At 40.8% G+C, this 16,963-nt stretch overlaps 1 protein-coding gene across 9 annotated transcripts in view; it reads right to left on the reverse strand.

The window, feature by feature from the left end:
• The window catches only part of KCNQ2 (potassium voltage-gated channel subfamily Q member 2), a gene marked incomplete at its 3' end in the record, with an annotated part of 158,990 nt that overhangs the window by 25,841 nt on the left and 116,186 nt on the right, over positions 1-16,963 (reverse strand). For 8 of the 9 annotated variants that reach the window (XM_082271647.1, XM_082271643.1, XM_082271645.1 and 5 more), the window contains one exon: positions 1,196-1,425. In XM_082271647.1, coding sequence (XP_082127773.1) covers positions 1,196-1,425 — 230 coding nt within the window. The remainder of the gene's footprint in view (positions 1-1,195; positions 1,426-16,963) is intronic. The other variant, XM_082271642.1, reaches the window with a different exon arrangement.

Consider the following 16,963-nt stretch of genomic DNA (forward strand, 5'->3'; position numbering starts at 1 on the left):
TGATCTAATAGTTTACATGCATTTGTTGAGTGTATATCTAAATCATTGTGACAGACAGATCATCTCTGCCCTATCCTTGTCATTATCTCGCATGCACAGTGCCAGATAGCTATGTCTGTGCTACTGTATGTGTAGATGACATCTCCCAGAATATTGGTAGGTGAATCTTTTTATTGCAATATAGTTTGTATGCAGCTCCTGTTATTCTACTTAACTTTGTCCCTTTTGGTCTGGGATTCTATAGCTAGTTTTAGCTTGGGGCGTGATAACCAGCATAGGTAAGAGCCAGGTTAGACATTCAGTGGCCACCTTGGGATCATTAGCTTACAGGTCCATTGGCATGTCATATTAGAAACAATTAGGAAGGGACTAAAGCACAGTATAGATAGCCTGACTCCGAATTCAAGTGACACAGATCTTGAGAAGCACCGGTCCATGCTGGTTGGACAACAGTTGGAGGATCTCCCCATAACCACAGATCCTGTCTTCGGGTCCCTGACACAAACAGATGCTGCATCATCCTCAGGGGGGCGTGCAACTGGATTTTGCTGCAACACATTCATCTGGAAGTATATCTATTAATATCCATATATACCTGGGTAGATGTGCACAATTCGACCAGGACTTCTTTCAGACCTGTTGCTGATAATACCGGTTTGGACACTGGGTGTACAGTATGTACTATTATTCTATTCATATATAAAGCTTGTATTATTTCTAAAGTTTATTTCTATATTGGCGTGCACCTTTGTGCTTTATTTTTTTGTGTTCTATGCTGGTTGTAGTAGTTGTTCCCCAAGTTATTTTGATTTGACTACTCTGCTCACAGAGGCCCTGTACTGGATGGAGGCACTGCTAACTTTATCAAACCCACTCTTCCATTTAGTGAAGGTTCTGGTTTTCTTGTTTACCTACAGATCTAGTGCCATTACCTGTTTGAAAAGGGCCTCTCCCATAACCCCCACCCTAAATGAGGGCTACAATAGTGAAAAATAAATAAATGAAAAAAGGAAAAAGACAAAGCTTGCCATGGAGGCTGCATTTCTAGGCAGCCATACAGCATGGAGTGGATGTATCCTGATTATTGCCCAAAACATATCCCAGGTAAGACAGGCACAACACATGTGTTTTCACTAGGTATAAAGTTGTAGGTGGCAATTAGATAATATAAAATTCACTGATGCAATACCCTCACCTTCAGAATTCTGTCGTGAGGCCGATCCCTTGATGCGGAAGGCCTGGCGCGTCCTCCCCCGGTCTCCAAAGCTCCAACTCTTGGGCACCTTACCAGGACTTTCCTCCATGCTTTGGTCAGCGCTGGGGGATCTGCGTACACCTTGGGACTGCGGGGAGCCTTTGCCTTTTGTAGCCACGCCTCTGGGGCTGGAGAAGACCCGTTCCTTCAGGCTGACTTTTTGACTGCTGCTATTGAAGGAGAATAAAAAAAAAAAAAAAAAAGAAGAAGAAGAGGGACTAACCAAAAAGTCAAATGCTCAAAATTTATTGAAATGAACGATCAGATCAGCAGGATGTACACTGACCAAACACAACTTAAAGGAACACAGATTGTCAACTAATCACCGCCATTTCGTTGATCCTCCTTTTAAGGGTTATCCACTTCCCCTAACTTTAACCTATTGGCCTATACAAAGCTTTATGTTTACTTTTACTATTTACTTTTTCTTTCTCACTTCCTGGTGTGTTCTTCCGGCCATGTCGACCTTCCAAAAAAGAGTTCTCATTCCGATTGCCCAGTGACCAAAGGCAAATTGGATTTGGATAAACTGGGATCTTAGGTGGAAAGTGTAGGACCCAAGTCATCAAGAGAAATGAATACCTCTCCATAAAGGATAGATGAACAGAACAAAGACTATTTAAATAAATAAATCAATATAATGTACAAGACGCTATGTACAAAGAAACACCATTCTGTCACCAGAAACGGGCATTCACTTTAAGCCTATTAAGCAGGGCTTTTTTTTTTTTCTCAGCCAATAGGTGCAGTATCCCCCCCCCCTTCTGAGTCACCCATTGTCTCAGCCCCCTACCCACCTTCGGGCACTGTTCCTTGGTTCCATCCCCTACCAAATGCCCAGTACCGCCACTTTTAGAGAATACAGAGCATCATTTTGTGGTGTTAAGGAAATTGTAATAACAAGAAAAGCAGAAAAATAGATCCCCTGCATCCAGCAACAATACACCCCCCCCCCCCCCCAACAATAGACTCTACATAACAATAGATCCCCCCTACAACAATTACCCCAGCAACAATGGCCCCTTTGCAACAAAATACCATCCCAGCAATAAAAGGCAATAGGCCCCCTGCAGCAACAGATCTCACAGCAGCCAGCATCAACACATCCTCCAGCAGCCAGCATCAAAAGAGCTCTCCCTGAATAGTAGATCCCTCCCAGCAACAAACTCCTCCAGCAACAATAGATCCCCACACAAAAATAGATTCCACTCCACTGACAATAGATCCCCCAGCATCAGTACAGCCATCAGCACACTCAAGAAACCCCTTGCCATTACATACGTTCAGTGCTGGAATTGCATTCCCCAGTGTTCCTACTAATAAAGAATAAGCAGCAGCAGGAACTGTGTATTGCACTCGGTAGCTAACCTTAATCTAGCAATTTGTAAATCCAAAGCTCAGTACAATGCTATTTGGGCACAGAACGACACCCCAACATATCCCAGCATGCACCTATTAATTGTAGAAAAATGACAGCATAAAGAATACGCAAGCATATATCTTTATAGCATCAAAGATTTCACATGCTATGGCGGCATTCGCACTGACATGCAACATGGAGATTATGGCGCATGCACGGGTAAGGACATATCCAACCCGATATTCTCAAGGCCCACTAAAGTGAAAGAAAAGCATGAACATGGGGGAAAGTGGACTCTGCAATGTGCTACAAGGGAGCCTATAGTACAGTGATGATGAACCTTGGCACCCCAGATGTTTTGGAACTACATTTCCCATGATGCTCATGCACTCTGCAGTGTAGATGAGCATAATTGGAAATGTAGTTCGAAAACATCCGGGGTGCCTAGGTTCGCCATCACTGTTATAGTAGACAATCCCTTTAACATATTAATCAGTCCCCTAAAGGACACTTGCAGGTAAAACCAGTGGAAGTAGGAAAGGTTACAGGACTTACTGAGGGGGGTTAGAGGACTCCCTGCAGATCAAAATGGCCAAACTCCCCAAAAAAAAAAAAATGCTTACTGCTATGCGTTCCAATAGGTTTCCCAATGTAACAGAACAAAAGGCGGCAGCGGACATCTTCTTACACTGACGCAAGTCTTCAATTTCACACTTATTTTAGCAGTAAACTCCCCTTATATACTGAAATACAGTATTATTAATAACACTAGAATAATAAAAATGTATTATAGTAAATACAGTGACAAGCCTGCAGGCAGAAGGTGGCGACGGCCATCTTGGTACACCCCGCACTGCTCAGCGACAAACTGATCATATAGTGAAATAGACTGTTTCACTCGGTCGCGGTGAAATAGCCTTTTTCAGCATATAAAGCGAGAGAACAAAAATAAGAGTGAAATTGAAGACTTGCCTGGGTGTCCGTCGCCTTCATATTCTGTCAGATTAGGAAACCTATTGGAACGCATAGCGGACATGTTGGAACGCATAGAGCATGGGCAATAAGCAATTTGGTTGCAACGTCACTTCCGTTGCATTTTCTGATGGGTAGCGGTATTCTGATGGAACACCCCCCATAGCAAACTGCTTGCTGTGGGGGCACTCGACAAGAGGGAGGGGCCAGGAGAAGCAACGAGGGACCCGAGAAGAGGAGCCAACTGCACAGATAGGTAGGTATAACATGGTTGTTATGGTTTTTTTCTTTTTAAACATGAGACTTTACAATCACTTTAATGTTGATTTTAGAGAGTGAAGTTCTGCTTTAAGGTTTAGTCCAGGGGGAATCTAGAGAGTAATGCCTACTTTACCCTACAATCCCAGTGCTTGAACATGGGGAGGGTCACAACATCACCATGCACAGTGCAGGACCAGTAGTGGCCACTAGTCCTGCATTGTAAATGAGGTCATCAGTGAGAGGGGCAGTGACAGAATCACAAGAAAACCTTCTTTTAAAGGACAAGTTGTCACATGCGGAACCATTGTGGAGGAAGACCTTAGGATTGCGAATTAAGGAATTTCCTAGTGTGGTCAGTTTTCTGGGAGCACAGCCTGCTTGTCCTTCAATGGCACAGACCTGTACTGACATGCCCCCCAGATATATACACACATTTTTTGCCTTGCACTTCTATTTATTTTAAAGTGATATATTGAATGGGTTGTTTTACAAGGTAAGGGTTTACAAATATTTTAATGATGAACTGGCCCTTTAAAGATTGGAATCTCCCCCAAAAAACATTGTCAGGATTATTGGGGAATTAAAATAAAAGAAAATGGAAATATTTAAAAGCCATGTAGACTATAGGGATTTTGAACAGCACAGCTTCCATCTTGTTTGGAGGTGAATGAAAGTTCATATGTACTTGTTAAACAAAATTTTCTCAAAAGGGGGTCTTATAATTTCAGCAGATATTTCTTTTTTCTTTTGGTATAAATAAGTGGTACATGGACATCTCATCAGATAAGGGTCAATTAGCGAGACACCATACTAGTCACTGATGTCCAGACGTTAGTCTGTCTGTATTTAACAATGGACAATAGTGTATTCATCAGGTTCATTTAAACTATATTTTTAAAGATACATTATTATGAGTGAGAAGATATTAGCAATAATCATGTCATTATATTATGTAAGGCATATACATATTTAGAAATTATCTGTATACCATATGTTGGGTTTATATTCTTGCTAAATAACAAATCTTACTTAGGTAAACTAATTCCACTTAAATTACTTCATTTTAAGGCATGTGGTAGGAGTGTTTATATAAGAATTGCTTTAGACTGGACTAAGTGATATAAATCCTACAAGCCAGATGCTTTTCTTGACGGTATAGGACACATCCAAATAATTAATGGACTTTCACTGGCCAGACAGGTCAAAGGTCATCAGATAATAATTATGGTCTAATTATTTTATATGCTGAATCTAATGAACAGTACAATGCTGCCCCCTTTTGGAGATAATACCAAATGCAGTCTTGGGGTAATTTAGTATTTTCCAATATAAATATATATATATATATATATATATATATATATATATATATATATATATATATATATTGTATTAATAATTATCTTTATAAATGGTTTACCAGATCCAATAATTGCCAAGATGAATGATGGAGATTAGATGGACATTTATGTATGTACTGAGAGTATGGACAAGTATATGTTGCTTTGATGATTACTCTTAAATATAGAGAAATCATCATTTAACTTTATTATCCGAAGTATTGGGTTAATATGGAGGCGTGACTATGACCTCACCAGTTAATGGGTAGAATATCCCAACCAATGGGGATAATGTTCCTCCCTCTGGGTTTAACTTATGGTAATTTTAATAGTCCTTTGTTCAATACCATATAAAAAGGAGAACCCAGATGTGAGACATGACACATGACATTACTGACAACACACATTACACTTGCAACATACACACTACTACATCCCTCGATATACTCATCCAGACATACTCCATCTTGCTCCATCATTTATCTGAAACTTTGAGGGAAGCCAAAATGAAACTCCTCCCTAACTGAGCACCATCTTGGGAAGGCATCCATCTTAGGACTCTGGTAATGACCATTTGAAGCTAGCAGCCATCTTAAGTGTGGTAAATATAACCTTGCTGTGTTATTTGATTTTATTCAATATTGTTTATTTCCTTCCTTATATGTTGCATATTTAAGGGTAATGAGATTACAATCCCAGCCGTATAAACCATAGTAGATTTTTTTCTAAAAAGCTGATTTTTATTTTTATACATTTTTATTAATATCAGATTTAGCTCATTATTTGCGATTTTAGTCTTCCGTTTTGCATAGTTTATTCTCGCTCCATCTGAAGTGGAATGACTTTCGGCTATGCAATTCGCAGACAATTGTGGTCTGATTATATAGAATACTTACCTACGGTTTATGCTATACCTGGAGAAAATGTAATCTTACTTTCATTTTGTTTTGTTTTTGCTTTCATTATTGAGTTATATTTCACATTGCATTTGTCATTTGAAGTTTGTATTTCATGTAAAGTTATCTTTTTGTGTCATCTCAAGTTTGATCATTTATTGTGAATACATGTCTTGTGAATAAATATTCTTATATATTCCTTACTGTAGACTGTTTTCACTAAGATTGGTATATGCTTTTAAAAAGAAATGAATCAATTAAAAAGAACTTGTTACATATTGATTTGTGGAAATAAGTTGAGATTCTCCTACCTCACAGATCTTTGCTTATTGACATAAATAGACACTGTTATATTCAGAGCAGTATAAATATTCTGACAACATAAATATCCCTGAAAATGACAAACCGCACATTGACTCTCAATTAAAATATTGACATTTTAAAGATAGCCATCTTTGGCAGGGCCAAGCAAAGGTTACCATGAGTACTTGTAGTGTTATTATTAAAGCTTTGATGGTATGGATGGGTTCATGCACTGAAAAGCAGACAAGACATGGCACCATTGTAAAATGAGAGGGCCTAATGCAGGAACATTCTGCTATATTAAAGCCAAATTCCAGCCAAAATTTTTAATTTTGTTTTGCATAGAATAGATAACATGGAAAGAAAAAAAATAACACCCAAGCTCTACAGCAAGTACAGCTCCATACTCAAACAGTAGTAGAACTGATAGTAAGGTTGAGCTGGCCACTTGGTATTATCCCAAAACAATGCAAGTCTTCAAAGACTTGCATTTTCTGGATGATACCGAATGGCTGGCTCAACCTTACTAATAGAATATGTAACGGTTAGAATCTCAGTCAGGTTTTTTTGGCCCTCGGTGACCCTATTGAGGAATTTTAGCTTCAGTTCCTGTCAGGACAGGAAGTGATTGGAAACGTACCTAAAAGGATCAAGGACAAAAAAATATTTTTTAGTAAAGTAGAAAGGAATAGTCAATTGCTGTCTGTGACTTCCGGTCTCATGAAAACTGCTCCCTCAATACTTTGTCCTGGTATCGCCAGAAAAGAAAAGGAGGGAAAGATCTCCAATGGGCTCCAAATTTTAAACTCTTCACCACTCCATTCATAACCAACATTATTTGAGCTAGACTTTGGCTTTAGGTGTTTAGCGTTTGGTGAGGTACCCAAGGGTGAAAAGCATTACAAGGATTTCAAAGGGGGATTCTAGCTTATACCATGCTGTGTTCCAACAACAAAAAAAAGGACCCAAATATCTACATTTTAACATATATTTTAGAAACCACCTAAAGCTGCAACAAGATAGAAGCTGAATAACACAGCAAGGTTTCAGCTGTTCTGTTATCCTCAAGCTCTGAACCCTTTGCGGCTACCATCCAGTTCAGTGTCACTTGCCGAATTTGGTCTGAAACATCTCAAGGTTATAAAAATGACAACCATCTAAGAAACGGATTGTTTGCTTTTATGTGAAAGATAACAAACCGCTATAAGAAGGCCTATTTATCTCTATTTTATCATAAATAGGTCACATCTAATGTAGTGTTCGGAGAATATACATTCAGAGGAGGTAACTCCTAAAAACCCAAGGCTGCCAATTTTTCGCTCTCTTCCTCCTGTCCTGTCCTCCTCCGATGCTGTTGCCGTGCATTCTGCCCGTCTCTGGTCTCTGCATCTTAATATATATACATTACAACCATGCCCTCACAATGACGTCATCACTGTGCAGTCCAGGCTGTGGCAGGAGAAGGGTTAGGTCGTTAGTTTTTGGGATCTTCTATTCAAATAGAGTTTCCACAAATCACATGTTGTGTATGCAATTTGGAGGGTGTGGGTGGAAGGAACTGGAATCCCACTTTGGTCTATGATTGAGTAGAGCAGCTCTGGGTAAGCAGCTCTCAATTATGAAGGCACCTCCAGGTGCTTTGGACTCCAGAATGAGGAGAAACAAGCCAAGCTTCATCAACACTATGAAATGTACTGTTCTATTCTTTAACTGTATACAGCTTGTCAACCTATCTCAACCAGCACCGTGAGCCCTGATAAAGGGACGTACTCTACATCATAGGTTGGCCTATTTCCCTGGACCTTTCTGAAAAATTACCAATTTTGGACTCCAAATTATTGGTGTGGAGACTCTTTTCTCCTACACAACTGAAATGGCTGTAGTCAAGACATATGGTAGCCCAAAAATGATGTTCCAATGGAAGCCAGTAAAGATACTAGTGCTACACGATGATGATGATGATGATCTTTGACCAACGTTGATAGAAAAACAAAAAAGTAGCTTAGCCCCGAATTTCTGGAAACTCTACTGAGCAGAGAGGGTTCTGGGAAAGTTAGGGGGGTGGTTAGAGGGAGCAGGACGTGCAGCTGGGAAGAAGGGGGTTCTTTCCCATACAGAGTCTCACGGTACCTATTTTCCCCTGCGCAGCAATTGCAGATAATTTTCCCTTTACTGGAAATTAGGGAAGAGGGAAAAATTAACATCAAAGCCACAAATTATAAAGGAGAAAAAAATAGCTTTTTACTACATCTGAACCCTGAGGAAAAAACTAGGTTAGGCAGCATTAAAGTAGATGTAGATGCCTTATATCTCTCATAATCTATAATAGCCATTGTCAATCTTTTTAAATCTGCAGCTTTTATTAAAATGATCTCTGGTGATCCCGCTATAAAGGTTCTTACTGTTATGGGGTGAGAACACTCTGTCCTCTCTCCCAATGTGGTGTCACACTATTGCTTTGGCTTCAAATGGAGGCTATAAGTGTTTGTTTCAACACAAATTACACAGGCATGGTCCACTGTTGTCACCATCAGGAAACCCATCCTGAGAAATAACATGAAGTCCTTCCTATTGAGGGGTGGCAGCGCTCTGTCCTGTCTGCCAATACATTGTCACCCTATCACATGGAATTCAGATGGAGACTACAAGTGGCTGGTTCAACACACATTATACAGGAATGGTCCAGTGTTGTCACCATGAAGAAACCCACCCTGAGAAATGCCATGAAGGCCCTTCCTGTTATAGGGAGACAACACTTCATCCTGTCTCCCAATACGCCGTCACCTTGTCACATGGACTTCAGATAAAGACTACAAGTGGCCATTTCATAGCACATTACAGAAGAATGGTCCACTGTTGTCAGCATCAGGAAACACATCCTAAAAAATGCCATGCAGCCATTGACGGAGTACATATAGACAGAAGTGGCTGCACAGGATGAAAAAGAAAAAAAAAAAAAAAAGGTGAAAGTATTTAATTAAAGATTGCAATTGTTAGGAGACTAAATGTTATTCAGTTAGGGGTTACATCTACTTTAATTCAAGGTTGCGCTTAGTTAATTATTCATCCAGAAAGCAAACAGGGAAGGTGTCAGGAGGCACCAAGGTCTCAGAACTGAAGACTTAAAAAGGTGTTGACAACTGACAATGCTTTTTTGAAGTTTTGAACTAAAAGTTCAGTTGCAGACAATACAAAGACCTTGCCGGTTTATGCACTGACACATTTCCGCTGATACAGTATAATTTTAATACACTGAGGCTCTTAGTAACGGAGACCAACTTCATCCAGAAGTCCTTTCAAAGCTACTCAAGTATGCTCTAGGTTGTCACCGTCTGCCCCCATAAAGCTGCCAGTGCCAAGTCTTCTGTGTCAGATAAATGGCTAGCCGTGGCTACACATGCAGTGTCACAGCGGAGTTTGGCAATAAAATTATAAGTGGAGTACTGAACTGCCTTTTTCAACTAAAAGGCTATTGGGTGACACGCTGTGAAATCAGGCTCTCTAAGCATGTGGCTTGAAGGCTAATACAATTGTCCCTGCGGTGCATTTAGCAAATGGTGGCTGACTTTTCATTTTCTTGAACGTGGTACAAAGAAGAAAAGCTTCAGTTCAAAATTAAAAATACAATGTATTAAGGAAGTTATAAGATTAGTAAATGCCTTAAAATCATTACCAGATTATGACCCCTAAATATTTGCAAATGAATCTCCTCATAGGCGAGGTCATTTTGTGTTAAGCAGGCTAGCTCCACCCCTGAGGAGACAGCCTCAGGCCCTTTCAAGGGATTAGACAAGGAAACGTAAGTATTCAATCTATTAAAGTACAAAACCAGCAAAAAAAAAAAACTTTTAAAGAGCTGTAGTAAAGATTAAAAGAAATTAAAAATCACCCTGCAAGGCAATGTCATAATGTGCTAGTATGCATACTAACACAATATGAGAAACATACCTTAAAATGAAGCCCTCCAGCGGCGCACTATCACCTCTGACAGGGCTTCCATCTTCACCCTGGTCTTCTTTCCGGGTTTGCAGGCTCCGGGCGTCTGACTGGCTGAGCTGCAATGAAGTCACTCCCACACATGCTTCCTAAAGTCAAGGGTACAACCTGTTGCGCCTTCCCTTCAGAGCGCATGCGTCGGTGACGTCACCGGCTGCTGCTCCGTGAAATAGCTCCTAAACGGTGCACGTTTAGGAGATATTCATTTTACTCACATGTAAGCTTCATTTTAAGTTTACTTGTAGCAGATAATACTTTACTGCCACTTTAAAGTAATAAAGCGGCATTAAGCACAAAAATAAAAATTTTATATATTGCAGCTTACCAATTCTTAATTGCACTGGCTGCATTAGTTTTATTTTTTAGGCTTTATTGTTCCCCTTTTATTCCACCTGGTGAAATGGCCAGTAGCACACTTTCTGTCCTAGAGTTTCTCCATTCTGGATGACCTTTGGTCAGTCTGGGGAGAGGGTACCGGTAGATCGATTTGACCTAAAGTTGAAAGCTGAACCTCAGCCAACACTGGATTGACGTCATCACATACTGGCCAATCTAGATGACAAAAGACCGGTACCCAGAATAAACAAGTGAGAGATGCTGGCAGTAGATACTGTCTGGATCATCAGAGGGGAAAAAAAAAAATAACGAATGCAGCCATCGCATTTATTAATTGGTAGGCTGCAACATATTTGATTTTTGTTTTTTGGATTAATACCACTTTAATTATTTGAAATAATAATTCACATTTTTTTGTATTTTTGTTTTTAAATGCCTATAATCGCAGCCTTTCGTAACCTTTTTACCATGAAGGAAACTTGGAGATAATTTTCAGGTCTCATGGAACCCCTGCCTAAATTATATTATTAATCCCAAAGCTCACAGTAGAATGATCTGATCAGTACGTTCTAGAAAGAAACTGCCCCCTTACATTGATGGTCAGTGAAAACATTGTCCTTTTATGCTGGTGGTCAGTGCAGACAGGAGAATCAAGCCAACCAATATTCATTTTGAAGGGAACCTCTAGCAGCTTCTGAAGGTACCCCAAGGTTCCATAGAGTATATATCTTACACCTTTGGTTCTTAACCTTATTGATATCAGGGCCTGGTAAACTCTTTAAAACATTTTGAGCCCCAACAGTAAAAAAAAAAAAAAAAAATTAAAACTCACACAGTAAAAGTATTGGAAAATATGCATTGAAATGCTGGAGGGCTCTGAATGGGGCTGGGAGGATGGGGAGTTAGGGGATTCTGAAGAAGACTTGGTAACACTGTAACAGATGACGTTTCTGGAGGGAGCTGGGGGTTTCTAGGAGGGGTTAGGGGTCTCTTTAGGAGGCTAGGGATTTTGCAGGAGCACCATGGGGGACCTGGAAGGTGCTGCAGGGATTGGGGGCATTATGGTACACTGTTAAAGTTTTTTTTTTTTTTGGGGGGGGGGGGGGAACTATGGTGGATGTTCTGCAGTTTACCCAAAAAGGGGGGGGGGCACTGCAATGGGCTGGGTATCACTTTGGGGGGTGTGAGAACACTGTTAAAGGTTGGAGATCACTTTGGAAGCGGGGCAGCTGAAGACATCGTGGCCTACTATGGAAGGTTGGTGGGCACTATGGAACCCAGAAGGCACTGTGTGAGGTTAGGGGATATGCAGCCAGCTAGAGGCCCTATAGGAGGTGTTTGGAGATCTACAGCTGGTTGGAGGCCTGGAAGAAGTGCAGCCAAGGTTGAGAACCTCTGTCTTAGACCTAGAAAATATATTTGGGTAATTAAACTGACACCAGTACCTACATTCAGTGCTATCCTCAAGAACCAATAGTGGCTAACCTTTCTTGAGCTAGAATAAATGTTGAATGTTCTAATGTCTTTCACGCGAGACTACGATGTGGGATCTTTCCTACACAATGACCAGGCTGCGAATATCCCCATGTTAAGGGGCTTTTAATTCACTTCAAACAGGTATTAAATTCCCATACAAGTCTAAGGTAATGCAAAACCCACTTGAAGCAGGTCAAAAGAGGGTAAAAGATCAATTGCAGGTCAAATACACCAGTCAGTCAGTGAATTCTGAGTGATTCCAGAAGCATTCAAATGAATGACATCAACACAAGCCCAAAGCTGATCAATACGGGCCCTAACTTTCCACTAATAAAGGACAGAAATAAAAAGAGAGAAGATACATGGATCCATCACACAAAACAACCAGAGTTCATGCTTCATTTTACCAGCTCAGAAAAATGAAAAACACCCGACTCGTCCCATTCTCATTTTCTCTAATGTTAATAGTAGAGATGGGCTCGGGCGTATTTGGGATCCCATCTGCCCGATCCCGCCAGGAAGGAGACACTGTGCATGGCTAGTCACAGGCACTGAGACATTTCCCTATCTGTGCAGCTGCGGACCGGGAAAATGTCTCACTAGCTATGATCAGCTGTGTGCAGGGTCGGCTTCCTGGCGGGATCAGGCAGGTGGGATCCCGAACGTGCCTGAGCCTATTCTTAAGCCCCGTACACACGATCAGATTATCGAACGATCTGTCGTCTGTTTTTTGTGGCATGCTAGTCTGATGTGGAAAGTGAAGAGGTTATTTTCATACGAATTTTCCCGTACGACAGAATTCTACTTCAGAAGTGATGTCATGTGTTGGATTGCTTTGTACGTGTTCTTTCTCTCTGAGCATTCCTAGTCTTGCTCTTAAAATAAGATTTTTTTCTGTACTAATGAGACGAAAATCGGACATTGTATTACGGACGACAAAAATTTTATAGCCTGCACATCAGGATTTGGTCAGCCTAAAAGTCGGAGTTGGCTGTCGAAAGCACCATACTAACAATCCGAAAATCGGCAGATCGGTCGTCGGACGAATTTTCCCTACAGATTTTATTATCGTGTGTACGGGCCTTTAGTTAATACCATTACCGCTAGAAGACTCAGCACAAATAAGAACAATCCTGCCCCCTTGTGGCTCATTTATTGAACTGGCACAAATAAAATAATTTAGTGAATGTAAACCCGCGCTATGGTCTGTGGAAACCTCTCCAAGTGTGTGATTAATTAGGCTGCTGCTGTGTTGAGGGTTGTATGAACCTTATCTGATGGTGTCTAGTAACTACAGCGCTGCCCTATCTATGTGCATCAAAACAATCAGCAAAACACATACATTCAGTGTAGTACCAAATAAATTCCATATACAGTAAAACCTTAGATTGCGAGCATAATTCGTTTCGGAAACATGCTTGTAATCCAAAGAACTCGTAGATCAAGGTGAATTTCCCCATAAAAAATAATGGAAACTCAGATATTCGTTCCACAACCATTTATTCATAAATCCTTCAGTTTATAGTCCATATAAAAGATTATAGCAATGTGATAGGTTGTGTCCATCCACAAATGGCGCCTCCACAAGGGGATTAGAAGCAAAATCCAGCAGGAGCTACAGAGCATAAAAGAGAAGAAAGGCGCCTCTAAGTGTAGCAATATGGTTACATCTAATGAAGGTACAACATTTAGCAACTCACACAGTTAATGATTAAAAGAGGCACATCCAAATACGCAGGCATCTGGGGTAAAGCTGTAAACATAGACCATTCTCCGCACCGCCGGCTCTTACGGTCATCAGTCTGCAGTCGTGACCGGGAAGACTACCATGCAGTAGAGTGATCTGAAAGCGAGGCTTGAAGCGCTCGTGGAGACGTTGATGTCGGTTTGGAAGATGGTCTATGTGGACAACTTTACCCAGAATGGGTAAACTTTACCCTGCATACTTAGATGTGTCTGTTTTAAACATCAACCATGTGAGATGCTAAATGTTGTACCTTAATTAAATGTAACCATATTGCTACACTTAGAGGTGCCTTTCTTCTCTTTTTGTGACATAATGCTACTTGTATATCAAGATACCGCATGTTTATCAAGTCAAAAGGTTTTACTTTATTAAAGCAGAGTTCCGCACCCCCCTCTAAACATGAAAATTCAGCAGCTACACATACTGTCCCTGGCCTTGAAGCAGAGGGAGGAGGGGGCCGAACCTCTGACGTACGTCGCCGTGGCGAGGTCCGACAGAATTGGGGACAGGGTACCTGTCAAAAACAGGTACCCGCTCCCCCCTTCCCCCTGAAAGGTGCCAAATGTGGCACCAGAGGGGGGGGGGGGAGAGATAAGCAGAAGTTCCACTTTAGAGTGGAACTCTGCTTTAAGTTAAAGTGCTGAAAAATCAAAGTTCTAAATTACTATATCAAGTGCTTGTGATAAAGTACTCCATGCAAAATCAAATAGGCATATGCAAATCCATAGACGCCCAGTGGGAGGGGCGAAACATGTCAAGCGCGGTTTGTCAGTGATGAGCATCTACTACACAAGAGCACCCTGAGGCGGCGGCTGTTAAGATTGCTTTTTATCGATCTGTTTTATGTAAGTGCAATTGCGTTTTTATATATGGATAAAAGTCTACAGTATTACACTATGGATATTCTCCCGTCCTTTTCATGGTGAAACTAACGCTGGTTCACACCTGGGGATTGAAGTCGAGGAGAGAAGGAAGTAATAAAGGAAAGAATTTATGTTTATATGCCTATTTTGGATACTATTAAGAGCCATACATCACTACTTGGAAGAAGTGGAGGATGGAGTATATACCATTCATGACTGTCTTGTATATACAGCTGGTGAGTGGGGGTACATAAGAGGGGAGAACGCCACTGTGGACTCACCAAAGTCTATGGATTAGCATATGCCTATGGATATTAAGTTTTTATTTATTTATTTTTGCACGGAGCACTTCATCACAAGCACTTGATATAGTATATTAGCACTTTGATTTTTCAGCACTTTAATATATAGTATTTATTTGGTACTACACTGAATGTATATTTTTTGCAGATTTTTTTGACCCACATAGATAGGGCAGTGCTGTAGTTACTAGACCAATTAAAGAATGTTTTCCCCTTGTGGTTTGTTTATTGAACTACAAGGAATAAACACAAGGAATACATTGGTATTCCCATTATTTTCTCCAAAAAAATGTCAGTGTCATGAAAACAAACCAATAGTAAAATTAATGTAAGTTTAGATCTTTGATAAAACTAGTGACAATAAAAACCGCCAATAATGCGACTACAGTATATGTCAGTGTTCGATTTCTGTTGACCATGGCTGTGGTCTACTACTCCAATCCTAGGGACATGCAGATCATGTCTAAAGGGCCTCCTAAGGATAGAAATAAGGAGCCATTTAGAATAATGGGGACTGTGAAATACTATTTGGCCATTCACTGACATGGAATAAGATTATAATTTGAAATGGCACTCAACACACCTAGCCAGCGCACCACAACTTACAGACGTGAACCATCTATAGGATGTGATGTACTGTGTTGAAAAAAAAAAAACATTATGTGTTGGTAGCCCATTTGTTAACCTATGCAAAAGTTTGAATCAGGCCTTCAAAAAGTGCCAAGCTTAATGACAGCCAAGAAACATATCTTCTTAGAAAACAGTGGATACCCTTGAATTATTCTCCTAGGTAAAGCTACCTATACCTAATCTAAAACAGTGCTACCTGCAGGTAAGATAAGGTACTACAAACAACAATTAGTCACCGGGGAAAAAAACTCTACTGCCAAATCTAGCCTGCCTCAGGAAAAAACAAATAATCCACGTACCATAAAACTCTGCAATTTAACAATCCCTTATTATTTCTCTAAAATAGACTTCCATCAACAAGTGAAGGGTATCTCCACACAAACCGCTGAAGAGGTGCCTCTTGAAATGAAGATGAAGGCAGCTACAGACTCATAATTAAATCCAACTCTGGACTTCTTGACCTTTGCAACACTGGGTCACATTTTTGTCCCCTACCTCTAGGTGTCTTTGTCACGGACATCACTGGAACCTCTCTGCACCAAGGGGGAAGCAGGAACAAAGTACTGGCTCCTAGAAGTTGGAAGGCAGTGCTAATTTCCACACTATGCCGAATTCACCCACTCAGCTGATTTTCCCCTTTAACCAGATGCTCTACATTATCAGAAATTCCGCAAAGATGGAAGAGGCTGTTTAATGCAGTTATAAATCAAGTCATGCAGATAAATTGAAGGTTTGTTGAAGCCAACACAGGTGGCAATGACAAAAAATGGCGCTTTTCCACTGCATGGAACCGAACGGTTCGGCTCGCTTTTGTGCTTTTTCCACTGCTGGTACCGCATGGTACAGTGTAGGAACGGTTCGGTGCGGTACGGTGGCGCTTTTCCAGTGCATGGAACCGAACGGTACGGCTCTCAAAAACAGTACCACCTCGATTGTGGTTCCAACAGGTACCATACCCGGTACCATATCCCACAATCCTTTGCATGCAGTCACTACTAGCCACTGATTGGTCAGAAAATCCCACCCACCCCGTTGTTATCCCACCCACTTAACTTTAGTACTACTTTAGTGGAAAAGCAAACCATACCGTACCGTACCGAACCGTTCCAACACCGTACCATGCGGTACCAGCAGCGGAAATGCAAACCGGGCCAAGCAGGGCCGAGTAGAGCTGAGCCGGTACTTGCAGTGGAAAAGTGCCAAAAGACTGGTCAGTGATAAATAGA

This window comes from Pelophylax lessonae (genome assembly GCF_965119305.1).
Source record: "Pelophylax lessonae genome assembly, chromosome: 11".
Lineage (NCBI taxonomy): Eukaryota > Metazoa > Chordata > Amphibia > Anura > Ranidae > Pelophylax > Pelophylax lessonae.